The 18,763-nt window shown below is 41.6% G+C and overlaps 1 protein-coding gene across 12 annotated transcripts in view; it reads right to left on the bottom strand.

Moving 5' to 3' along the window:
- Positions 1 to 18,763, bottom strand: part of LRRC8D (leucine rich repeat containing 8 VRAC subunit D) — a 140,343-nt gene that overhangs the window by 12,524 nt on the left and 109,056 nt on the right. For 10 of the 12 annotated variants that reach the window (XM_054684814.2, XM_001150794.6, XM_063799780.1 and 7 more), the window contains one exon: positions 12,679 to 15,611. In XM_054684814.2, the coding sequence (XP_054540789.1) occupies positions 13,033 to 15,609 (2,577 nt within the window). In that variant the 5' untranslated portion in view covers positions 15,610 to 15,611 and the 3' untranslated portion in view covers positions 12,679 to 13,032. Of the gene's footprint in view, positions 1 to 1,956; positions 2,112 to 2,211; positions 3,432 to 12,678; positions 15,612 to 18,763 lie in introns of those variants that run through there. The other 2 variants (XR_010153289.1, XR_010153288.1) reach the window with 2 other exon arrangements.

Genomic DNA, 18,763 nt, shown 5'->3' on the forward strand with positions numbered 1-18,763 from the left:
GTCATAAGGATGGGCTGTTATCTGATAGGGTTAGTGTTCTTATGAGAAGAGACACTACAGAGCTCTCCCAAGTCCCTGGTCTTCCCAATGCACTCATGGAAAAAAGGCCATGTTGGGGATATAGCAAGTAGGCAGCTGGTTGCAAGCCAGGAAGGGAGACTTCACCAGAAACCAAATTGATCAGAACCTTGATCTTGGACTTCCAGCCTCTACAACTGTGAGAAAATAAATTTCTGTTGTTTAAGCCATCCAGTCTATGGTATTTTGTAATGGCACCCAGGGCCTACTAATACAGAAACTGTGCCGAAGTTTACCTGAAGTTGCAAAGGCCAGCTGGAAGGCTGCGATACTGGAGCACAGTAAATAACAACAGAATTGGAGGACATGGGGTCAGAGAAGTAAGGGGGGGTGCAAATCGACAGGCCATCTGCCTTTTACTCTTTGAGTTAAAAGTCAATGAGGAGTTTTGAGGGGTGGAGTGACATATTTTCAAAGGACATGCATTTCTGCAATACATTACTTTTGTTTAACAATGAACATGTGTTACTTTTGTAATCAGGAGAAATCAGGACACTTAGAAGGCTACCTAAGAATGGCAACTTTAGGCCGGGCGCGGTGGCTCATGCGTGTAATCCCAGCATTGGGAGGCTGAGGCGGGCGGATCACAAGGTCAGGACATTGAGACCATCCTGGCTAAAACGGTGAAACCCCGTCTCTACTAAAAAATACGAAAAAATTAGCCAGGCATGGTGGCAGGCGCCTGTAGTGCCAGCTACTGAGGAGGCTGAGGCAGGAGAATGGCGTGAACCCGGGAGGCGGAGCTTGCAGTGAGCCGAGATTGCCGCCACTGCACTCCAGCCTGGGCCACAGAGCAAGCCTCCGTCTCAAAAAAAAAAAAAAAAAAAAAAAAGAATGGGACCTTTAATGTTAACTTGTGGGATACAAAGGAAAGGGAGAAGAGGGAGAAAAAAATAAAAGGGTGGGAAGAAGAGATTGTAGCTGACTAGAAGTACAAGTCCCCAAAGGCCACCATCTTTGAATTAGTTGAGAACCTAGATACTTGTTGTATTCTTTGCAATGCACTCCCACTTTTTTTTTTCTTTTTTTTTTTTTTTTTGAGACAGGGTCTCATTCTGTCACCCGAGCTAGAGAGCAGTGGTGCAATCTCAGCTCACTGCAACCTCCTCTCCTGGGCTCATGCAATTCTCCTGCCTTGGACTCCCAAGTAGCTGGGATTACAGGTGCACGCCACCACGCCTGGCTAATTTTTATATTTTTAGTAGAGACGAGGTTTCACCATGTTAGCCAGGCTAACTCCCACTCTTAATTGCACCTCTGCAGAATGGCACCTGACAACAGATGGGGGAAGGGAGTAAGGGGTAGGGGCAAGAACAGAAAACAAAGCATGGATTGAATCATTTCTTGGTAGGGATCAAATACATCTGATTTACCCCAGAACCTAGCATGTTGCCTGGCTTATACAAAGTAAGAGCTCGATTAATATTTCTTGAAGAAATGACTGGCTTGACCATTCCCCTTATTCTGCTTTCCCAGTTTCCCCATTTCCAGCCCCCCCCACCACCTTTTTTTTTTTTTTTTTTTTTGATACAACTGAATTCTAAAGGGCTTTTTTTAAAACAAAGAGTTAGTGGAGTGGAGGGTTGATATTTAATATAATAAAACAGCAAAAGTCTGCTCTATTTAAGTCCTGCATACCTCATGGTCTGTTTCTAGGTTTAAAAATGCAACAGATTGAACTGAATCTTCAAGTAAAGTTGAGATCTCACAGTTTCCCAGATAATCCTTTATATCTCATCATTGTTTATATCTAACTGTGGATTGTAACTGGCAGTGTTAACATTGCAATGGGAAGGTTATATGAGTTGTGTTATCTTGTAACTTTATATGTGTTTACTCATTTAATCTACACAGCTGTGCTACAAGGAAAGTACGTACCATCATTAACCCCATTTCACAGATGAGGAAGCAGAAGCTAAGGCTCATGTTAGGTAACATGCCTTTGAGGAGGCAGTTCCAGCAGCCACTATATTCTGCAGCTTCTCAGTTCCAATGACAAAGAGCTGGTGATTAAGCACTTTCTTTCATCCTTCCTTAGTAGACAAAGAGAGGGAGGAATGGTTAAAGATGCTCAATGCAAGCCTGGATGGATTATTTCTTTTTGGTTTTTTGTTTGTTTTTAAATTTACTTACCACTTTATATCTCTGACCCCAAGTCCTTCAATTCTGTCCTCATTTACTGTGCTCCAGTATCACAGCATTCCAGCTTGCCTTTGCAACTTCAGATAAACTTCAGTATGTCTTCTGTATTAGTAGGCCCAGGCTGCCATCAGAAAATGCCATAGACTTACTTATAGTGTCTCTCTTTGTTACCCAGGCTAGAATGCAGTGGTGCAATCTTGGCTCATTGCAGCCTCAACCTCCTGGGCTCAAGTAACCCTCCAACCTCAGCCTCCTGAGTAGCTGGGACAACAGGCGCACACCACTGCGCTCAGCTAGTGTTTCTTAAATTATTTTTTGTAGAGATGGGGTTTCACCATGTTGCCCAGATTGGTCTCAAACTCCTGGGCTCAAATGACTCATCTGCCTCGGCCTCCCAAAGCATTAGGATTACAGGCGTGAGTCACTACACCTGGCTGTACAGTACTTTTAAAATGAGCATTCTGTCTAAAGTGCTCATTCTGAAAGTGCTGCAAGTATGCTTTGCTGTAACCAATGGTTTCATTTCCTAAACATTGTATATAACCATTTTTTTTCTAAGTTCTAGAGGAGCTAACCCTGATGAATAGAAGAAAAGATTATTTTCGTTTTGAAAATCATACCCTTAGTCATCTGTTCTGTAAACTTGGGCTTTTATGGATCATATATTTTAAAACTATGAATATAAATATATTTCAAATGAATTCTTTGAAGAAAGCAAATGACCAACTATTAATATCTGTGGTCACAGATATGAATTTTCATCTTTTTTAATAGACTAAAAAGGTAGAACACTTTTAGTCCCAATGACCAGTCTAAGTTTCAAGTTAACAAAAAAGAGATACAAAATATTGGTCAGCCCAGAAGCAAATTCCTTATTCCGTGCCCAACGAAAACAGTCAACATTCCTTATTGAGGACTGCTGTGGTTTGAATGTGTACCCCAAAGTTTATGTATTGGAAACTTAATCCTCAATGCAACATTGTTGAGAGGTGGAAACTTTAAGATGTGATTGGGTCATGGGAGCTCTGCCCTCATGAACAGTTGAATGCTGTTGTTGCAGGAGTGGGCTCCTGATAAAAGGATGAGGTTAGCCCTCTTTCTCTTGCCCTGGCTCTCCTGCTGTCTTGCGCTTCTGTCTCCTGCCATGGGATGATGCAGCACGAAGGTCCTCGCTGCAGGCACTTTGATATTGGACTTCCCAGCCTCCAGAACTGTGAAAAGTAAATTTCTTCATAAATTACCCAGTCTTTGGTGTTCTGTTATAGCAACACCAAGAAGGCTGAGACAAAGACTCAATAAATTACCCCAAGTCAGAGTTCCTTGCAGCTATTCTTTGAAAATCTGTCTTCAGGTCTTTCGCCAGTAGGTCACTGGGTCTGACCCAAGTTCAGAGAACTTACAAAGAATCATAAGCAACCCAAGAGGGTTCTTGGTATTACAATGTCTGAATCCCCTGATTTGCTAAGCAAAATACACAAAGTAATACATGTATGAAAAGATGTCTGTGAGATATTAAATCACCAGTGACTTGTCTTTGCTGTCTTTTGAGAGAAAGGCAAAATTAGTTCTTACTTGGGCAGTGTCCATTTCCTTATCTCTTGTATAATCTTGCATTTGAATAGCTTTATTTTCCAGGCTTAAATGATGGATACATCTCTCAAATATTATAGAAATATTATTAATGAAAACCACTTAAATGTATTAAACATTCAACATGCCAGGCATTGTCCTAAGCAATTCATGTGTTAACTCATTTAATCTACACAGCTATGCTGCAAGGTAAATATTATCATTAACCCCTTTTCACAGATAAGAAAGCAAAAACACACCCCTGTTAAGTAACTTGCCTTTAAGGAGGCAGTTCCAGTAGCTTAAACTCTAACCACCATATTCTGCAGCTTCCCAGTTCTAACGACAGAGTAGGTGGTCACGCTGCTGGCAGGAGGCTTTTTATACAGAGGGAGTTAAGTCTTAGGCTAAGAAAATTAACTTAGTTTCATATAATGAGGAGGATTTTAGCAACTAAAAACTCAGTATGAGTAAAACCAACTTAGAACCTCTTGTAATCTTCTCAAAAGCAACTCCTGCAATAGGTCTCAATTCATTGCAATTGAGCACATGTGTTATTTGCTATGGCTTTAGCTCTGGCTGGCAGAAGAACTGAGGCCATACTTAGAATATGTCATTGGGCTAGTTTTATTCTGTAAATAATAGAATAACTGTTTACAATATTTTAAAACATCTTTCCTGGCCTCCTCTGAGCTCCTTATTGCTCCGTCAGCAGACTTTTCTTGGTCACTACTGACTGTAATTTTAGTCCTGGTGAATGGCACGATTCTCCTGCTTATATTGATTGTATATAAACTGTATTATCCTGTAAAAGCTCTGCTCACTTTTACAAGGGGTCAAAGATATAAAACACACACAAATGCTTTTCATCTGACAATTCATGTTTTGTTTAAAATTCACTCTGCCAAACTGAGCTCATTTGGGGTGAGGAATTAGAATAGATTACAATGGAAAGGGAAGAAGGTAGGCCAAAAAAAAAAAAAAAAATGGAAACCTCCTGGAGGTTTTGAAATGCAAATCTGGAAAGGGTACACATGTACCAGCAGGGGTGGGAATGTTACTTTCCTCAACTTTCTTCATTCTTCCTCTATTCTAAGCAGTTTCTTCCATGTGAAGCTGGGTCCTTTCTCCCCGTGGACCACAAATATTTGATTTCTTGTCCCACCCCAGATGGTGGAGTACAGTGACCATCAACAGAAAAAGGAAAAGATCCAGTAAAAATAAAGGTCAGGGCGATGCAGGCGCCTGCTGCCGCATGGGTTGGGAACAGCCGAAGAATCCGTGTTTGAAATGCCATGCTGGAAAGAAAAGTCACATCTGCCCAGAGGGCCTAGCAAATGTTACAGTGTTTTCCTGCACCCACCTTTCTGGATCTGTTGAATGTCACTCTCTACCACACTGACTCTGCATCAAGCAGCTGAGACAGAGCTTTCTCATTTCTGAGTAAATGACCATGAGTAAAGATGGTCATGCTTTTAACATTTAGTGAGGGCAAATAATTACATTACCTTGGGTGGATTGCCCTTTCACGACTGTCAACAGCCTAACAGAGGAAACAAGTTGTAATGCTAAGGACAGATGCTGAGATACATCAAAACTTCTCTCTAAGGCTAAAGAATGAAGAAAAATCCTAGCTTGGGGCATATTTATGTAACCGGATGTCAATACAGATTTCAAAACATCTTTTTGAATTGCTGACAGAGCACCAGTCATCTGCTGGGTATTTGAGTGGAAGAGCATAAGCAACACCTCTCTGGTTGTAGGGGTGCCTGCGTCAGAGACTAGTAACTGCTATTTACAATGTGAGAAGAGAGACAGGTCAAATTCTCTAGGTTTGTTCATCTCTTAGATGAGGACAATGCCTTTCTGTTAGTGGTCTTGTGAGGATTCAATGAGACAAGATATGCACATTGCCTGATTTAGCAGTGCCCCTGTCTCCTGATGGCTGGGTGACCTTGGACAGATTGTGTAACTTCACAGTTTATGTATAAAATGGAAGTAACTCACACTTCCCTGTTTGTCTGTGATACAAGTCAAATGCCCATCTGGCATACAGTCGGAGCCATTACGATTGTTACTTATATTGTCCAATTCACTTTTTTTTTTTTTTTTTTTTTTGAGATGTAGCCTTGCTCAGTCGCTCAGGCTGGAGTGCAGTGGTGTGATCTTGGCTCACTGCAACCTTTGCCACTTGGGTTCAGGCAATTCTCCTGCCTCAGGCTCCTGAGTAGCTGGGACTACAGGCGTGCACCACAATGCCCGGCTAAATTTTGGACTTTTAATAGAGATGGGGTTTTGCCATGTTGGCCAGGCTGGTCAAACACCTGACCCCAGGTGATCTGCCTGTCTTGGCCTCCCAAAGTGCTGGGATTACAGGTCTGAGCTACTGTACCCAGCCCAATTCACTTCTAATACCATCTTCTATCTTCAGAAATGGAAACTTGAAAACATATAATCAATCCCCTAAAGAACAGCAGTTACTTAGGATTGATACGTGGAAGGTGTAGACTTGAATTCATGTGTCGGCTACTTCTAAGGCAAAGATGAAAATGCTCTCTTTACTGAATTTCCTACCATGATGATAAATTAATAGCAAACTATTGATTATGCACATTTATCTCCAGGGAGCGCTAGGCACCATGCTGACATAATCTTCACAACATTCTGGGAAGTGGAGATGATGAGTGATTTAAACACCATCTTCAGGAAGATGAAGGGTTATCATCAGGAGAGTAACCAGATGTTTCCATCATAACCAAAGCCCGATAGGTAACAGGCCTAAGCTGCAGGAAATACTTGGGTTAAACCCTTGGAGATACATCTTGAAGTTTTCATTCAGGCAGAACTTCATTTCATTTTTTTTTATGTATGTATGTATTTTTTAACCAGAGTCTGGCTCTGTCACCCAGGCTGGAGTGCAATGGTGCAACCTTGGCTCACTGTAACCTCTGCCTCCTGGGTTCGAGTGATTTTCCTGCCTCAGCCTCCTGAGTAGCTGGGATTACAGGCATGCACCACCATGCCTGGCTAATTTTTGTATTTTTAGTAGAGACGGGTTTCACCATGTTGGCCAGGCTGGTCTCGAACTCCTGAGCTCAAGTGATCCACCGGCCTCGGCCTCCCAAAGTGGAGAACCTCATTTTAAAGTACTGAAACATGTGGCTATTACTTACAGTTTTTCAATGGCAAATTGAAAAAATGTATTTCTTTACATTATCTATGCAGCTTGGCGTTAACACCTGTGTGATTCCTTCGAGTAGGTCTTCCCCTAAAACGACTCTAGCTAATTTTCATGCTGGGCTATTTGGCAGTTTTCCAGAAGCATTCTGAAAAGGCTCAGAATGCGCAGGTTATCCCATAGTTGACTGAACTTTAAGCAACTAAGCCAGACTCAGCCTGAAGATTAACAGAATGGGACAGTTTAGCTACCTGGGCAAGTGAAGGGTGTCAATGAATGAAGGGCTTAGCACAAGTGCATATGCCATTGGGGCAGTCATAGACCTTCAAAACCTCACACTACTGGGAGGATGACCTATATTGCCACCACCTCTTCAAGCAGCCCACAATGACTGTCACTTTTTTCCCCCCGCTCTGTAGTTGCTATGGTGACATGAACAGCATGGCTGCTAGCAGGAGCAAATGGGGATGTGGAAGTTGGTCTAAGCCACAAGCACCAACAAAATCCCCAATTCCTGCCTCTCCCACTAGAACCCAGCAGAAGGCTGATGGGAGAGGCATAACCCAGTGGGGGAAGAAACACCATTCTGATGACTGATTTGTTTTTCGTAGGTGTGTTATTTAGGACAATGCTTCTCAGACTTTAATTTGCCTATACATCACCTGAACACCATCCTGTTACAACACAGATTTTGATTCAATCAATCAGTCTGGAAAGGAATCTGAGATTCTGCATTTCTAACAAGCCCCCAGTGCTGCTATGGCTGTCCAGCCACGGGTTTGAGTAGCAAGGTCTTTAGGATTTGTTCCATCTATCAGAGCCCCCAAATTGTGGCTTAAACAGAACAGAGATTTATTTCTCCTTTATATGACCCTGTTTCTTGAAGTCACCAGGGGCCCAGACTTTTACTGTGCTTCTGTGCCACATCTGATTTGTTGCCCTGATCTGCACAATCTAAATTGGGCTTATTTCTATATGTGCAATTTAAGCAGCAGGAATGGGGAAGGATATGCCCTTCCTGTAAGGTCCTAATCCAGAAATCCCACATTCCACTTCCATTCCCACTCATTTGGCTAGAATTTAACTAAATTCTAGCCCCATGGCACATCTAGCCCCAAGGAAGGCTGGAAAATAGTTTTCATTTTGTTTTTTTTAGACAAGGTCTTGCTCTGTCACCCAGGCTGGAGTGCAGTGGCCCCATCTCTGCTCACTGAAACCTCCACCTCCTGGGCTCAAGTGATCCTCCTGCCTCAGCCTCCTGAGTAGCTGGGACTACAGGCATGCACCACTGTGCCAGCTAATTTTTGTTATTTTTGGTAGAGACAGGGTTTTGCCATGTTGGCTAGGCTGGTCTCGAATTCCCGGCCTCAAGCGATCCACTCGCCTTGGCCCATGAAGTGCTGGGATTACAGGTGTGAGCTACCATGCCTGGCCCGTTTTGTTTTCTAAAAAGAATCAGGGTCTTGCTGTGTTGCCCAAGCTGGACTGGAACACCTGGGCTCAAGTGATCTTCCTGCTTCAGTCTTCACAGTTGCTGGGACTACAGGCATGCACCACTGCCTGGCTTTTAAAAATACACATTTTATTGTGTTCCAGGTGTCCACTGAAAATTCCATTACCAAGGAAGGAGAGAATGCATATTAGGGAAGGCCAACAGTCTCTGGGGATAAAAGTAACAATAGTATTATTGCGTACTTACTATCTGCCAGGCACAGTGCCTCAAATGAATTGCCTCATTCAATTGTCACACACAATAAAACCCATTTGGTAGGCATTATGACTATTCCCATTTACAGTAAAAAAAAAAACTGAGGCTTAGGTAAGTAGCTTCCACACAGTCACACAGCTGGGGCCAAGGCAGGATGCAAATCCAGGCACTGTCACTCCAGAGCCTGGAATCTTAGGAGTGAAGGAAGGACAGCTTACAGTGGCAGTAGGTGGGGCTGGGGAAGTTTCTACCATCAGGGGTCTCACAGCAGTAGAAGGGGATGGATGAGACTATGGGATGAAACTTTTCAGGATTAACTCTCAGCAAATAATCCCATGAATTTCCACAAGAAAGGTGATGCTTACCTGGAACAGTTTATACATTTTATGTCCAGAGACACAAGGATGAAGAATGGACATCTGCTATTGGCTTTGTGAGTGAAGGGACTTATTTCCATGATTTCAGCTGTGACTGTCACCCCAGGATAGGCTAGGCCAGGCTTGAGAGGCAGATGGTTCCTGGCCTGCTGCCCTTCTGCCCCCTTGGCTTCAGCCTTCCCTGTGCCCCAGTGGATACCGCCTTGACTACCCGGAGCCTTTAAGAGAGCCGCAGCTGGCCAGGATCAGAGGGGGCCACTTCTTCATGTTGCAGTCACAAGTTAGAGGACTTTTGAAAACTGGTTTCCAGGGGCTTGCTCTTTTTCCCCCCTTCTTTTTTTCATGAAAGGAGCTTTTTGTTAGTACAGCCTTTGTTTGGGGATTCAGTTGATAAAGGGACCATTTTATTGGAATGAATTACTGACGCAAGTGCTGCCAGAAATCTTAGCGAGAGGACAGCACTCTGGCTTTTATTCAACAAGGTGAATGGAAATAACTATTGGGCGTTGGCCTCAAGGGCACTTTGGAGTTTGCTGCCATCAGCAACTTACAGAGTTTTGGTTACTGGTTGAAGTAGAGACCAGGGGAGACAGAGAAAGTATTACGGATTAAGAAAGAATATGCTTTCTTTCTTTATATTAAAAAAATGTCAAACAGTCAGGACTTTGCTGGCCATGAATTATAGAATGAACTCTTCCTGCCTACTATTAAATTACTAAACCTGTACTACTAAGAATGAGGTCCCTGTGACAATTTTGGCTCATCTTTCTGAACCCTTGAAAAAGCCAATCCTGTCACGCCAACTGACTGCTAGTGAGAAAAAATTAAACAGCCACAAGGAAACCAAGTTCTTTCAGACTTTGTGAGACTCACCCAGACATGGCATATTTAAAAACAGACTTTAAATACTCTTCTTCAGATTGGTGCTCAACGGACTTCGTGGAAAGATATGAAAATATTAAGCCAAAGCTTATACATACTAACTTGTTTTTCTCCCATGTCTGGTCCATGCGATGCCAACATAAATTCAAGAGGACACTTAGGTTGACAGTCTATTTGGGCCCACAACTCTTTTTCTGTTGTTGAGGTGTCAAAACCCAGTATATTTAAAGTCTGTTAAATGAGTCAACATTTCTCAGGAACTCTCTTTTAGAGTATTCCTATTTGCAAACAGTGGTATGGAATGTGACATTTAAATCAACCGACCGTGAACTTTTCAGAGTTCAAGGAAATTAGTAAGGGCTGATAGTCAACAGAAATTTGGGTAAAAGAGGTACCCCTTGATACTGTTTGAAGGGATCTAACACCAACCAGTTCTAAGTGACTGAACCCCAAGTAGTGTTTAGGAAACAGGAGCCTATGGGCAGGGCTGCCAGTGGCCAAACTTAGGGATTATCTCATAGATTGTGGTTCCTACAGAATGGCTCTTCTCTGAAAAGCAAAGTGAACTGTGGCATCCTGCCACCCCTGCCCTTCAAAAACAACATACACTTGTTTTAAGAAAGGCAGCTCATTGAGATGTAGTTTGCTACCATATTTAAGGTACATATGTAAAGGCCTTACAGATGTAGGGCCTTCTATATGCCAATTATACTTCAATAAGGTGTTTTGTTTTGTTTAAAAAAGGGAAGACAAGTTTTCCAGTCCTAAAAGCAAAGATCCTAAGATCTGGACTCCTTATCTCACAACTAAGATGGAGTGGCATCCTTCTACAAATACTGTGCTAATTTCAGGTGGTGGCATTACCAAGCAGGGAGAACAGTGCCCTACATGGCTGGTGGAAGGGAAATGTTCAGGACCGTTTACAACTACAAAACTTCCCTGAAGCTCTTCTTTAAGTTCACTCCACCCCTGCCATTATTCATTTACACAGATTTTGTACACTTTTTGTTTGTTTGAGGCAAGGTCTTGCTCTGTCACCAGGTTGGAGTACAATGGCACGATCATAACTCACTGCAGCCTCAAACTCCTGAGCCCAAGTGATCCTCCCACCTCAGCCTCCCAAGTAGCTGGGACTACAAGTGCATGCTAACATGCCCAGCTAATTTTTAAAATTTTTTGTAGAGATGGGGTCTTGCTATGTTGCCCAGGCTGGTCTCAATCAAACTCCCAGGCTCAAGCCATCCTCCTGCCTCAGCCTCTCAAAGTGCTGGGATTATAGGTGTGAGCCACTGCACCTGACCTACACCATCTATAATTGTAATTAAACACTTCTATTATTTACATAATTAATATTTCTCTACTTTGCTATATAAACCTCCATGTAGCCAGAACTTATTTCAACACTGAATCCCTACTTCCTTGTATTAGACAGGCACCAGGGTACATCATTAACACTAATGAATACATTAATGAATGCTGAGACAACTGGAAGATGCATAGAAAAGAATTTGCTGTACTGAAAATATGCCACTGCTTTTTGTCTGATTATTCAAACTTAAGCTTAAAAAATGTTTAATAAGCTAGTCCCCTACCTCAAGCCTTTTGAGGAGGAGAAGGAATGGCCAGGGTGCCAGAGCCAGCGTCAATTCCTGACTCAGCTACAGGGAATACAGCCTTTTCTATTTGTGATAATACTTCTCAGAGCATTCACAGGCTCTATGGCAGGCAAAGATTCACCTCCACTGGCCACAGACCAGGACTCCCAGAGTTCAGTTCTGGGGAGGAAAGCAAAGATATGAGTCCATCTTTGCCCATTACCTGCAAAATCCTTCAAGCTGTGCTTAGAAGTGACAAAAGTCCAGTGTTTAAGTGAGTCCAGTTTTGTAGCGAGAGGACACTACTTTGTCAGAGTGCCAAACTGTTCTATTCTCTTGAAGAGTCCTGTAGAAGGCCTATGAAACATCTGCCAACTAATACCTAAACAGGTGGCAGGGAATTTTTTGGATTTTTCTGAGATTGATTAGACACTGGTCAGTTAGATAAAGAAGGAAATCATTATCTAAAAAGTGTATTCTCCTAGCATTTGTCTGGCTATGACGCCTAGCTGCATAAAAACACAGAAAATACAGCTTGTCATTAAGATACGGAAAGGTAAGAGTTTCCCTACCCAATGAACTACATTTCCTATTATTTTCCCACCAACACCAGAACAACACTGAAAAGGGCAAGAAATTAAATGATACTTGTGATTCTGTGTTATCTTCCAAATGGTGGTGATACTGGAGGCTGTGTTAATAAGTCATTAAAATTTTTATTTTGTTGTAATAAAATTTATTTTTAGAAAACATTTTCTATTTATTGGCAACCCTATATTACTGGTAGAAAAATGTACCATATAATCAGAACTCCAAACTATGTCAAAAAAGCTATTATTAATAAATGTGTTATTTCTTGTTACTTATTCTTAAAAAACAAAACCCCTAACAATCCACATACCTCTACTGCATTCCAAGTCTGTAAGAGTATAAAATCTATGACACGAGGTGCTCAGAAGCAGCAGTACCAGTCAACTATTGTGAGAGGTGCTTACTTGAGGCACTTTAAATTAAAACAGGAAATAAATCAGTATTTCAGCAAATCTAAATTTACAAGTTTGGACTTGATGTGTCTGTCTTTAGTGAACTGAGTTAAAGCAATATTGCACCAATTAAGCAAAGTAAATTAAGACCCCTCAAAGAAGGTGATATAGTAAGAAAATGTCAATTTAATCATTTACTTTAGCAGGCAAGCAATTTGTAAACATTCAGTAGCGGCAGCATCCAAGTTACAAACAATTTAAAAAGAACCAAGATTAGTGATTATAATTTTTCCTTCCCTTTCCCCAAAAGAAAAAAAAAAAAGATTTGGAAATGAATGACTTAAAACCCTACAAACATTGAACATTCAGTTATGTCTTCTATCAGCCTTCTATGCATCCTCTGTTTTATTTTAAAAGATGTATCTACTCCTAAAATGCATTATCTTGTAATAACTTGTACGTGAGCACTTGCAATCTAGAAAGTTGTTCCTGCACATCACTGTGCATATATTATCTTAGTTTAAATCCCATTTGCAAAGGGAATATTTATGTCTTGATTCAATGCCTCTTTGACTTCGAGTGGCAGGGTGTCAAAAAGGTGATCTTCCACAACAAGCCCGCTTTTCTTGAGCATCCGACACAAGCCCAGCTGGGCTGGCAGGCGGTCCAAGCAGTTCCCCTTCAGCTCCAGCTGAGTGAGCTGGGAGAGCTGACCAACTTTCTCTGGGAGTGAGGTGATGCAGTTCTGTCCCAGATTCAAAGTCCTCAACTTTATGCATTTAAACAATTGTTTTGGCAGAATGTCCACTTTGTTCCCAGTGATATGCAAATGCTGCAGGTTCTGAAGCAATCCTATTTCTATTGGAATCATTGAAATGTTGTTGTAGCTCACATCTAAGCATCTGAGTTTCTGTAAACTAAATACTGCCACTGGTAAGGATTCGAGCTTGTTGTTAGAGAAATAAAGTGACTCCAAGTTTTTGACATGGGTAATAGAGGGAGGAATAGTAACAATTTTGTTATGCCATAATTTTAAACAAGTCAGTCGTTTTAAATGCTGGAAACTGATGATTTCCTCAATTGTGCGAATGTTATTTGACTTTAAATCCAGTTCCTGTAAATTAGAGAGGCTGAAAATAGCATGTGGGATTCTCTCTAGCTCACAGTTCTGGAGTTCCAGCTCAGCGACATTCATCATTTTCTTAAGGCTGTTCAGTACCAAGAGTTTAGTGCCGTCATTATGAATGACTAACTTTGTAAGATGTGGAGCCACATCTGTAATGTTGGAGGGAACTTTGGTCAAATTGCTCTTCACGTGGAGAATCTTAAGGTGCCGCAACTCTCGGAGAGATTCAAGTCCTATCATCTTATTGTTTTCAGAGTTCAAATTGCCTATTAAGTACAACTCTCGAAGGTTTTTGAGCAAATACACCCAGGCAGGAATTTCAGCCACATCGGTGAACTTCACGTGAAGGCATCTCAAGTGATCGCGAAGAAAGCTAAAAGCAGTCTGTTCAACTTTTGCAGGGCAGTGGCAGAGGTGGAGCTCTTGGAGGTTAGTCATTTGAGAAATCTTAGCAGGAATTTTAGCTTCTGGAATTAGTTCAAGCTTTAGCACATCCAGGTCTGTGAGGTCAAAGACAGCATCGGGCACCCCCGACAGCATGAACAGATGCAACTCCTGCTTGTCCTGGGCGTTGCGTGAAACGTGCTGCCTGAGTTTTTCAAATGTCCACTCGTGGTTCAAACTAATTTCCCTAAGTTTATTTTCACTAACTTCTGACAAGAACACACCAAAACGCTTGGAATATAGCTGGTCATACTGGTCTACCATGTGAAGAAGGAACGCAAAATCGTTTTTGACATCTGGAATGTCACTAAAACTGCTCTCTTCTCTGACTTTTTCGAAAGAATATTCCTTCAAAGGTATCCTGAATAACCAGAAGAGAGTGTAGAGGCAGATAAAGCCATAAACACAAATAATGGATATGTAACTGATGAGAAGCTTTTTCAACATGTAAGCCATATTGTGGGTGCACTCAAATACCTCATAACCAGTCAGATGCTCAACTTTGGGCTTGCAGACATGTTCAAAGCTGATTGCATTGACAAAGTTCGCTGTATAGCAGAGAATAAAAATGAACTTGGCTGTTTTGATAACTGTTTGGACCACATAGAGTTTATAGATCAAGTCACTATCTTCCACATGGGCACGGAACTTCCTCACTTTCTCAAACAGGGCTTTGGCCTGCTCTCCATCCTTTTTATCCAGGATTGTCATGCTGGGAACTTCAATCACAGGCTTCTCAGCTGAAAATTTAAAGCCAGTTTTATTGATCATTGGTGTACTGGCACTGGGGCTCCCTTCATCACTGCTGGTAGAAACATGCTTTGGTAGAGTCTGGGCACCTGTTATTCTCTGCTTGTTTTCCTCTGAGTCTTCGCATGCTGTCTCAGACAACGCTTTTGTCGTCCAAGGGGATTCAAAGCACTTTCCTAATATTGAAACAAAATGTTCTACTTTTGAGCATGTTTTGGGATATTTGAACCAAAAGTTGCTACTGACCATGAGAATAATAGTATGTATAAGAGCTAGGTATGGAAAGTACTTAGAATACCACGGAAGGGCCAGATGGTAACACATTTGATTAATAAATACATATTGCTGAAAATCCAAGTTTGTTTTTCGACCTGTTGGATCTTTCTTCTCTTTCTTTGCCTCCTGATTTGGAAGTGCGAAATCTGTGCGAGGATATGCGGCTCTGAGAGGTATGTCAGGTGTCACAGCAGATGTCCCAAAGGAAATGTCGTTTGTTGTCCGCCCATCTTGGTCTTGGTTGGTGGCTGCTTCCATCTTCGGGATGTTGGTGGTGACCTCGGCATTTCCTGGTGGTGTATGTGCCTTTGAATTTACAGGAGATGGCAATACTGGCAAACAGACCACCTGATCTTTGGTAAGTTGCATGGTTCCTGCAAAGATGGCTACCATTAACATAACAACAGCTAGGTAATCCATAAACACATCCCACCATGGTTTCAGGATTCGGTAAGTTGGCTGAATGTCATTAAGTGATGCAACTTCCGCAAGGGTAAACATTCCTAGAAAACAAGAAGACAAAAGACATTATTCTAGAGATGCAAGTGAAAAGAGTAAATGAGAAAAACCCTATGCCTGCTCCTAACTAAAGTTTTCTCATTCAGGTCCTATCTTTTTATCCAATATAAATGTAGTAGAAAATAAACTAAAAGGGGAATATACAGCTTTTCTCTCCTAGTGCAAGGGAAGAGGGAAAGAACGAGTAAGAATTGCATTCTAGGTAAGAAATTATGACAGACTGCACCAAGTCCATAGTGGTTACTTAGTGGACCTTGAAGGAGGGTATGACAGCAGGATGGCATTTGTTGTGGACTCATTAAAGGTTAAGACTGAAATTTGGAGGTCAAGGAGTGGGATGACTCTTATTTTGTATAAGCCAAAATTGAAGGGTCTGTGTATACCATTAGATATCATTAAACTTTGGATAGTCTTATGTTCCAGACTTAGTTCTAACACTTACTAATGGTTGATTCCTTAAGCCTTGTGTATTTCCCATCTGTATAATAGGGGTGAAAACTTCTAAGGGTTGTTGGAAAGGTTAAATTAAGTAATGATTGTAATGCTCTTAGCACACCCTCTGGCCACAAGTGTTTGTTAGCTGTTTACGTTAGCTCCAATCACTCTGGTGGAAGTGTCCATGAACAGTTGAAATTAAGGGTCTAGCGTTTAGGAGTCGTCTTACTATACACACTCGGGATTTATCAATATATATAGCTGAAACTCTGGCCTTTGATGCAGTCCTATGGAAAGCATGTGGATTGAGAAGACAGCTCAAGACTCAGGTGGCCATGAAATAATCAATGATGGTGATGCTGAATAAGTCAGCACCAGGAAGACATATGATCTCTACCAAAGCAGGTGACCCGAGCAGCCATGAATGAAGCCCCGGTGCCAGGAAACTTGAAAATGTGGTTATTATTCACTATCAGCTGACAGCTTTATAGCGCTGGAACTAGTTTATACAAATAATAAAGGACAAGGACAATCATCCTGGAAGTAACCAAGAAAAACAGTGTTTATAGTGGCAAGTAATAGGAATGGGCTTCTCTAATTATGTGCATGAACTGAATGTTTCAACTTCTTGAAAAACCACATGACTATATTTTCATTTCTTGGGAGGTTCTTGGGTTTCCATATTCATATTGCTTTGTCTTTTTTAAAGAAATAAATCATGTTATTTCTTTAAAAACTAGCAAAAGACCAAGCAATAAAAACCAAGGCAAGTACCCAAGAGTTTTGGGAATGCATGTATTTTTTTAAATTAAGGATGGAAGATGAATTTTTAATGTTTTATTTTTATTTATTTATTTATTTTTGAGACAGAGCCTCACTCTGTCACCCAGGCTAGAGTGCAGTGGCGCGATCTCAGCTCACTGCAACCTCTGCCTCCTTGGTTCAAGCGATTGTCCTGCCTCAGCCTCCCGAGTAGCTGGGACTACAGGCATCCACCACCACACCCACCTAATTTTTGTATTTTTAGTAGAGACAGGGTTTCACCATATTGGCCAGGCTGGTCTCGAACTCCTGACCTTGTGATCTGCCCACCTTGGCCTCCCAAAGTGCTGGGATTACAGGTGTGAGCCACCACACCCAACCAGGAAGATGAATTATCTATTCATGGGTTGTCTGGAATGCTGTGTTGAGGAGGATTCTGAGGCTGATTCTGGTTTCAGTAGGAAACAGTGCTGTGACTGATTACTTGTGTCTTCCTTGGATGACACAATGAAGAAAGGTGGCATTAGTACTTTGATTCTGCTCTGTTTTAAATTAAGTTTCTGAAGGCAGGGACCAGGTCTTTTTTTTTTTTTTTTTTTTTTCCGAAACCCTTCCACATACCTAGTACTGCATAGAGTAGGTTCATAATATTTCTTAATAAAATACAACGAATACTATAGCAATGATCACATCTGTAGTTAGTTTTGTAAGCAAAATTATCTCTTACGTAAGCAGGTAAACACAAGCCTAAGAACTCCAAACATAAAATTGTTAGAAATCACATTCCCAGACTTCAGGGCTTAAGTATGAAATGCCTGGTATCCAGTCTTTGTAAAAAAAAAAAAAAAAAAAAAAAAAAAAAAAAAAAAAAAAAAAAAATTACCAAGGAAGTGAAAAAAAGAAAAATAACTTTGTACCTTAGTAGGGGAAGTGGGAGATAACACGCCCACTTGAACCCCTTTTATTCTGAGCTCCTGTATCTTGTGTGGGTTTTGCTTTCATGAATGGCTTGGATAAGCAGGAAGAAAGGCTACTGGAATCATAGCAAGCTAACCTAAATGAGAAACAGCTCAACCTCATGTGATTTTGAGCTCTTCAGTTCCTATCTAGAATGCACAAAACACAGCATCAAGCACAGAATGACTCTTACTTCACGTACAGAGACTAGAGAGTACACCTTGCACAGGTTTATTTCTGGCAAGGAACGTAACAGTCATACCTGGGGACCATGGCTTTAAAGGGCCATCTGCATGAGTAATAGGAACAATAGATTTTTTTGCATGTAATAGTTCTTTCAAATAGGACTTTTCTTTACTTTTTAAAAAGAGTCATGAACTGCATAATGGTGTTTTGGTCAACAATGGACTGCATATATGATGGTGGTCCCATAAGATACGAGATGGTGGCTCATGCCTATAATCCCAGCACTTTGGGAGGCCGAGGTGGGTGGATCATTTGAGGCCAGGAGTTTGAGACCAGCCTGGCGAATATGGTGAAACCCCATCTCTACTAAAAATACAAAAATTAGCCAGGCATAGTGGTTCACGCTTTAATCCCAGCTACTTGGGAGGCTGAGGCAGAAGAATTGCTTGAACCCGGGAGGAGGAGGTTGCAGTGAGCCAAGATCACACCACTGCACTCCAGCCTGGGTGACAGAGTGAGACTCCATTTTATAATGAAGTACATAGAAACCTGATACAGAGCACTAATCACTGGCATTACAGATCAAGTAGGGCAGCGGTCCTCAACCTTTTTGGCACCACAGACAAGTTTTGTAGAAGACAATTTTTCCAGAAATGGGGGTTGGGGGGAGAGATGGTTTTGGGATGAAACTGTTTCATCTTGGTTGGATCATCAGGCATTAGATTCTCACAAGGTGTGCACAACCTAGATCCCTCACATGCGCAGTTCATGATAGGATTCATGCTACTATGAGAAT

This window comes from Pan troglodytes, chromosome 1 (assembly GCF_028858775.2).
Source record: "Pan troglodytes isolate AG18354 chromosome 1, NHGRI_mPanTro3-v2.0_pri, whole genome shotgun sequence".
Lineage (NCBI taxonomy): Eukaryota > Metazoa > Chordata > Mammalia > Primates > Hominidae > Pan > Pan troglodytes.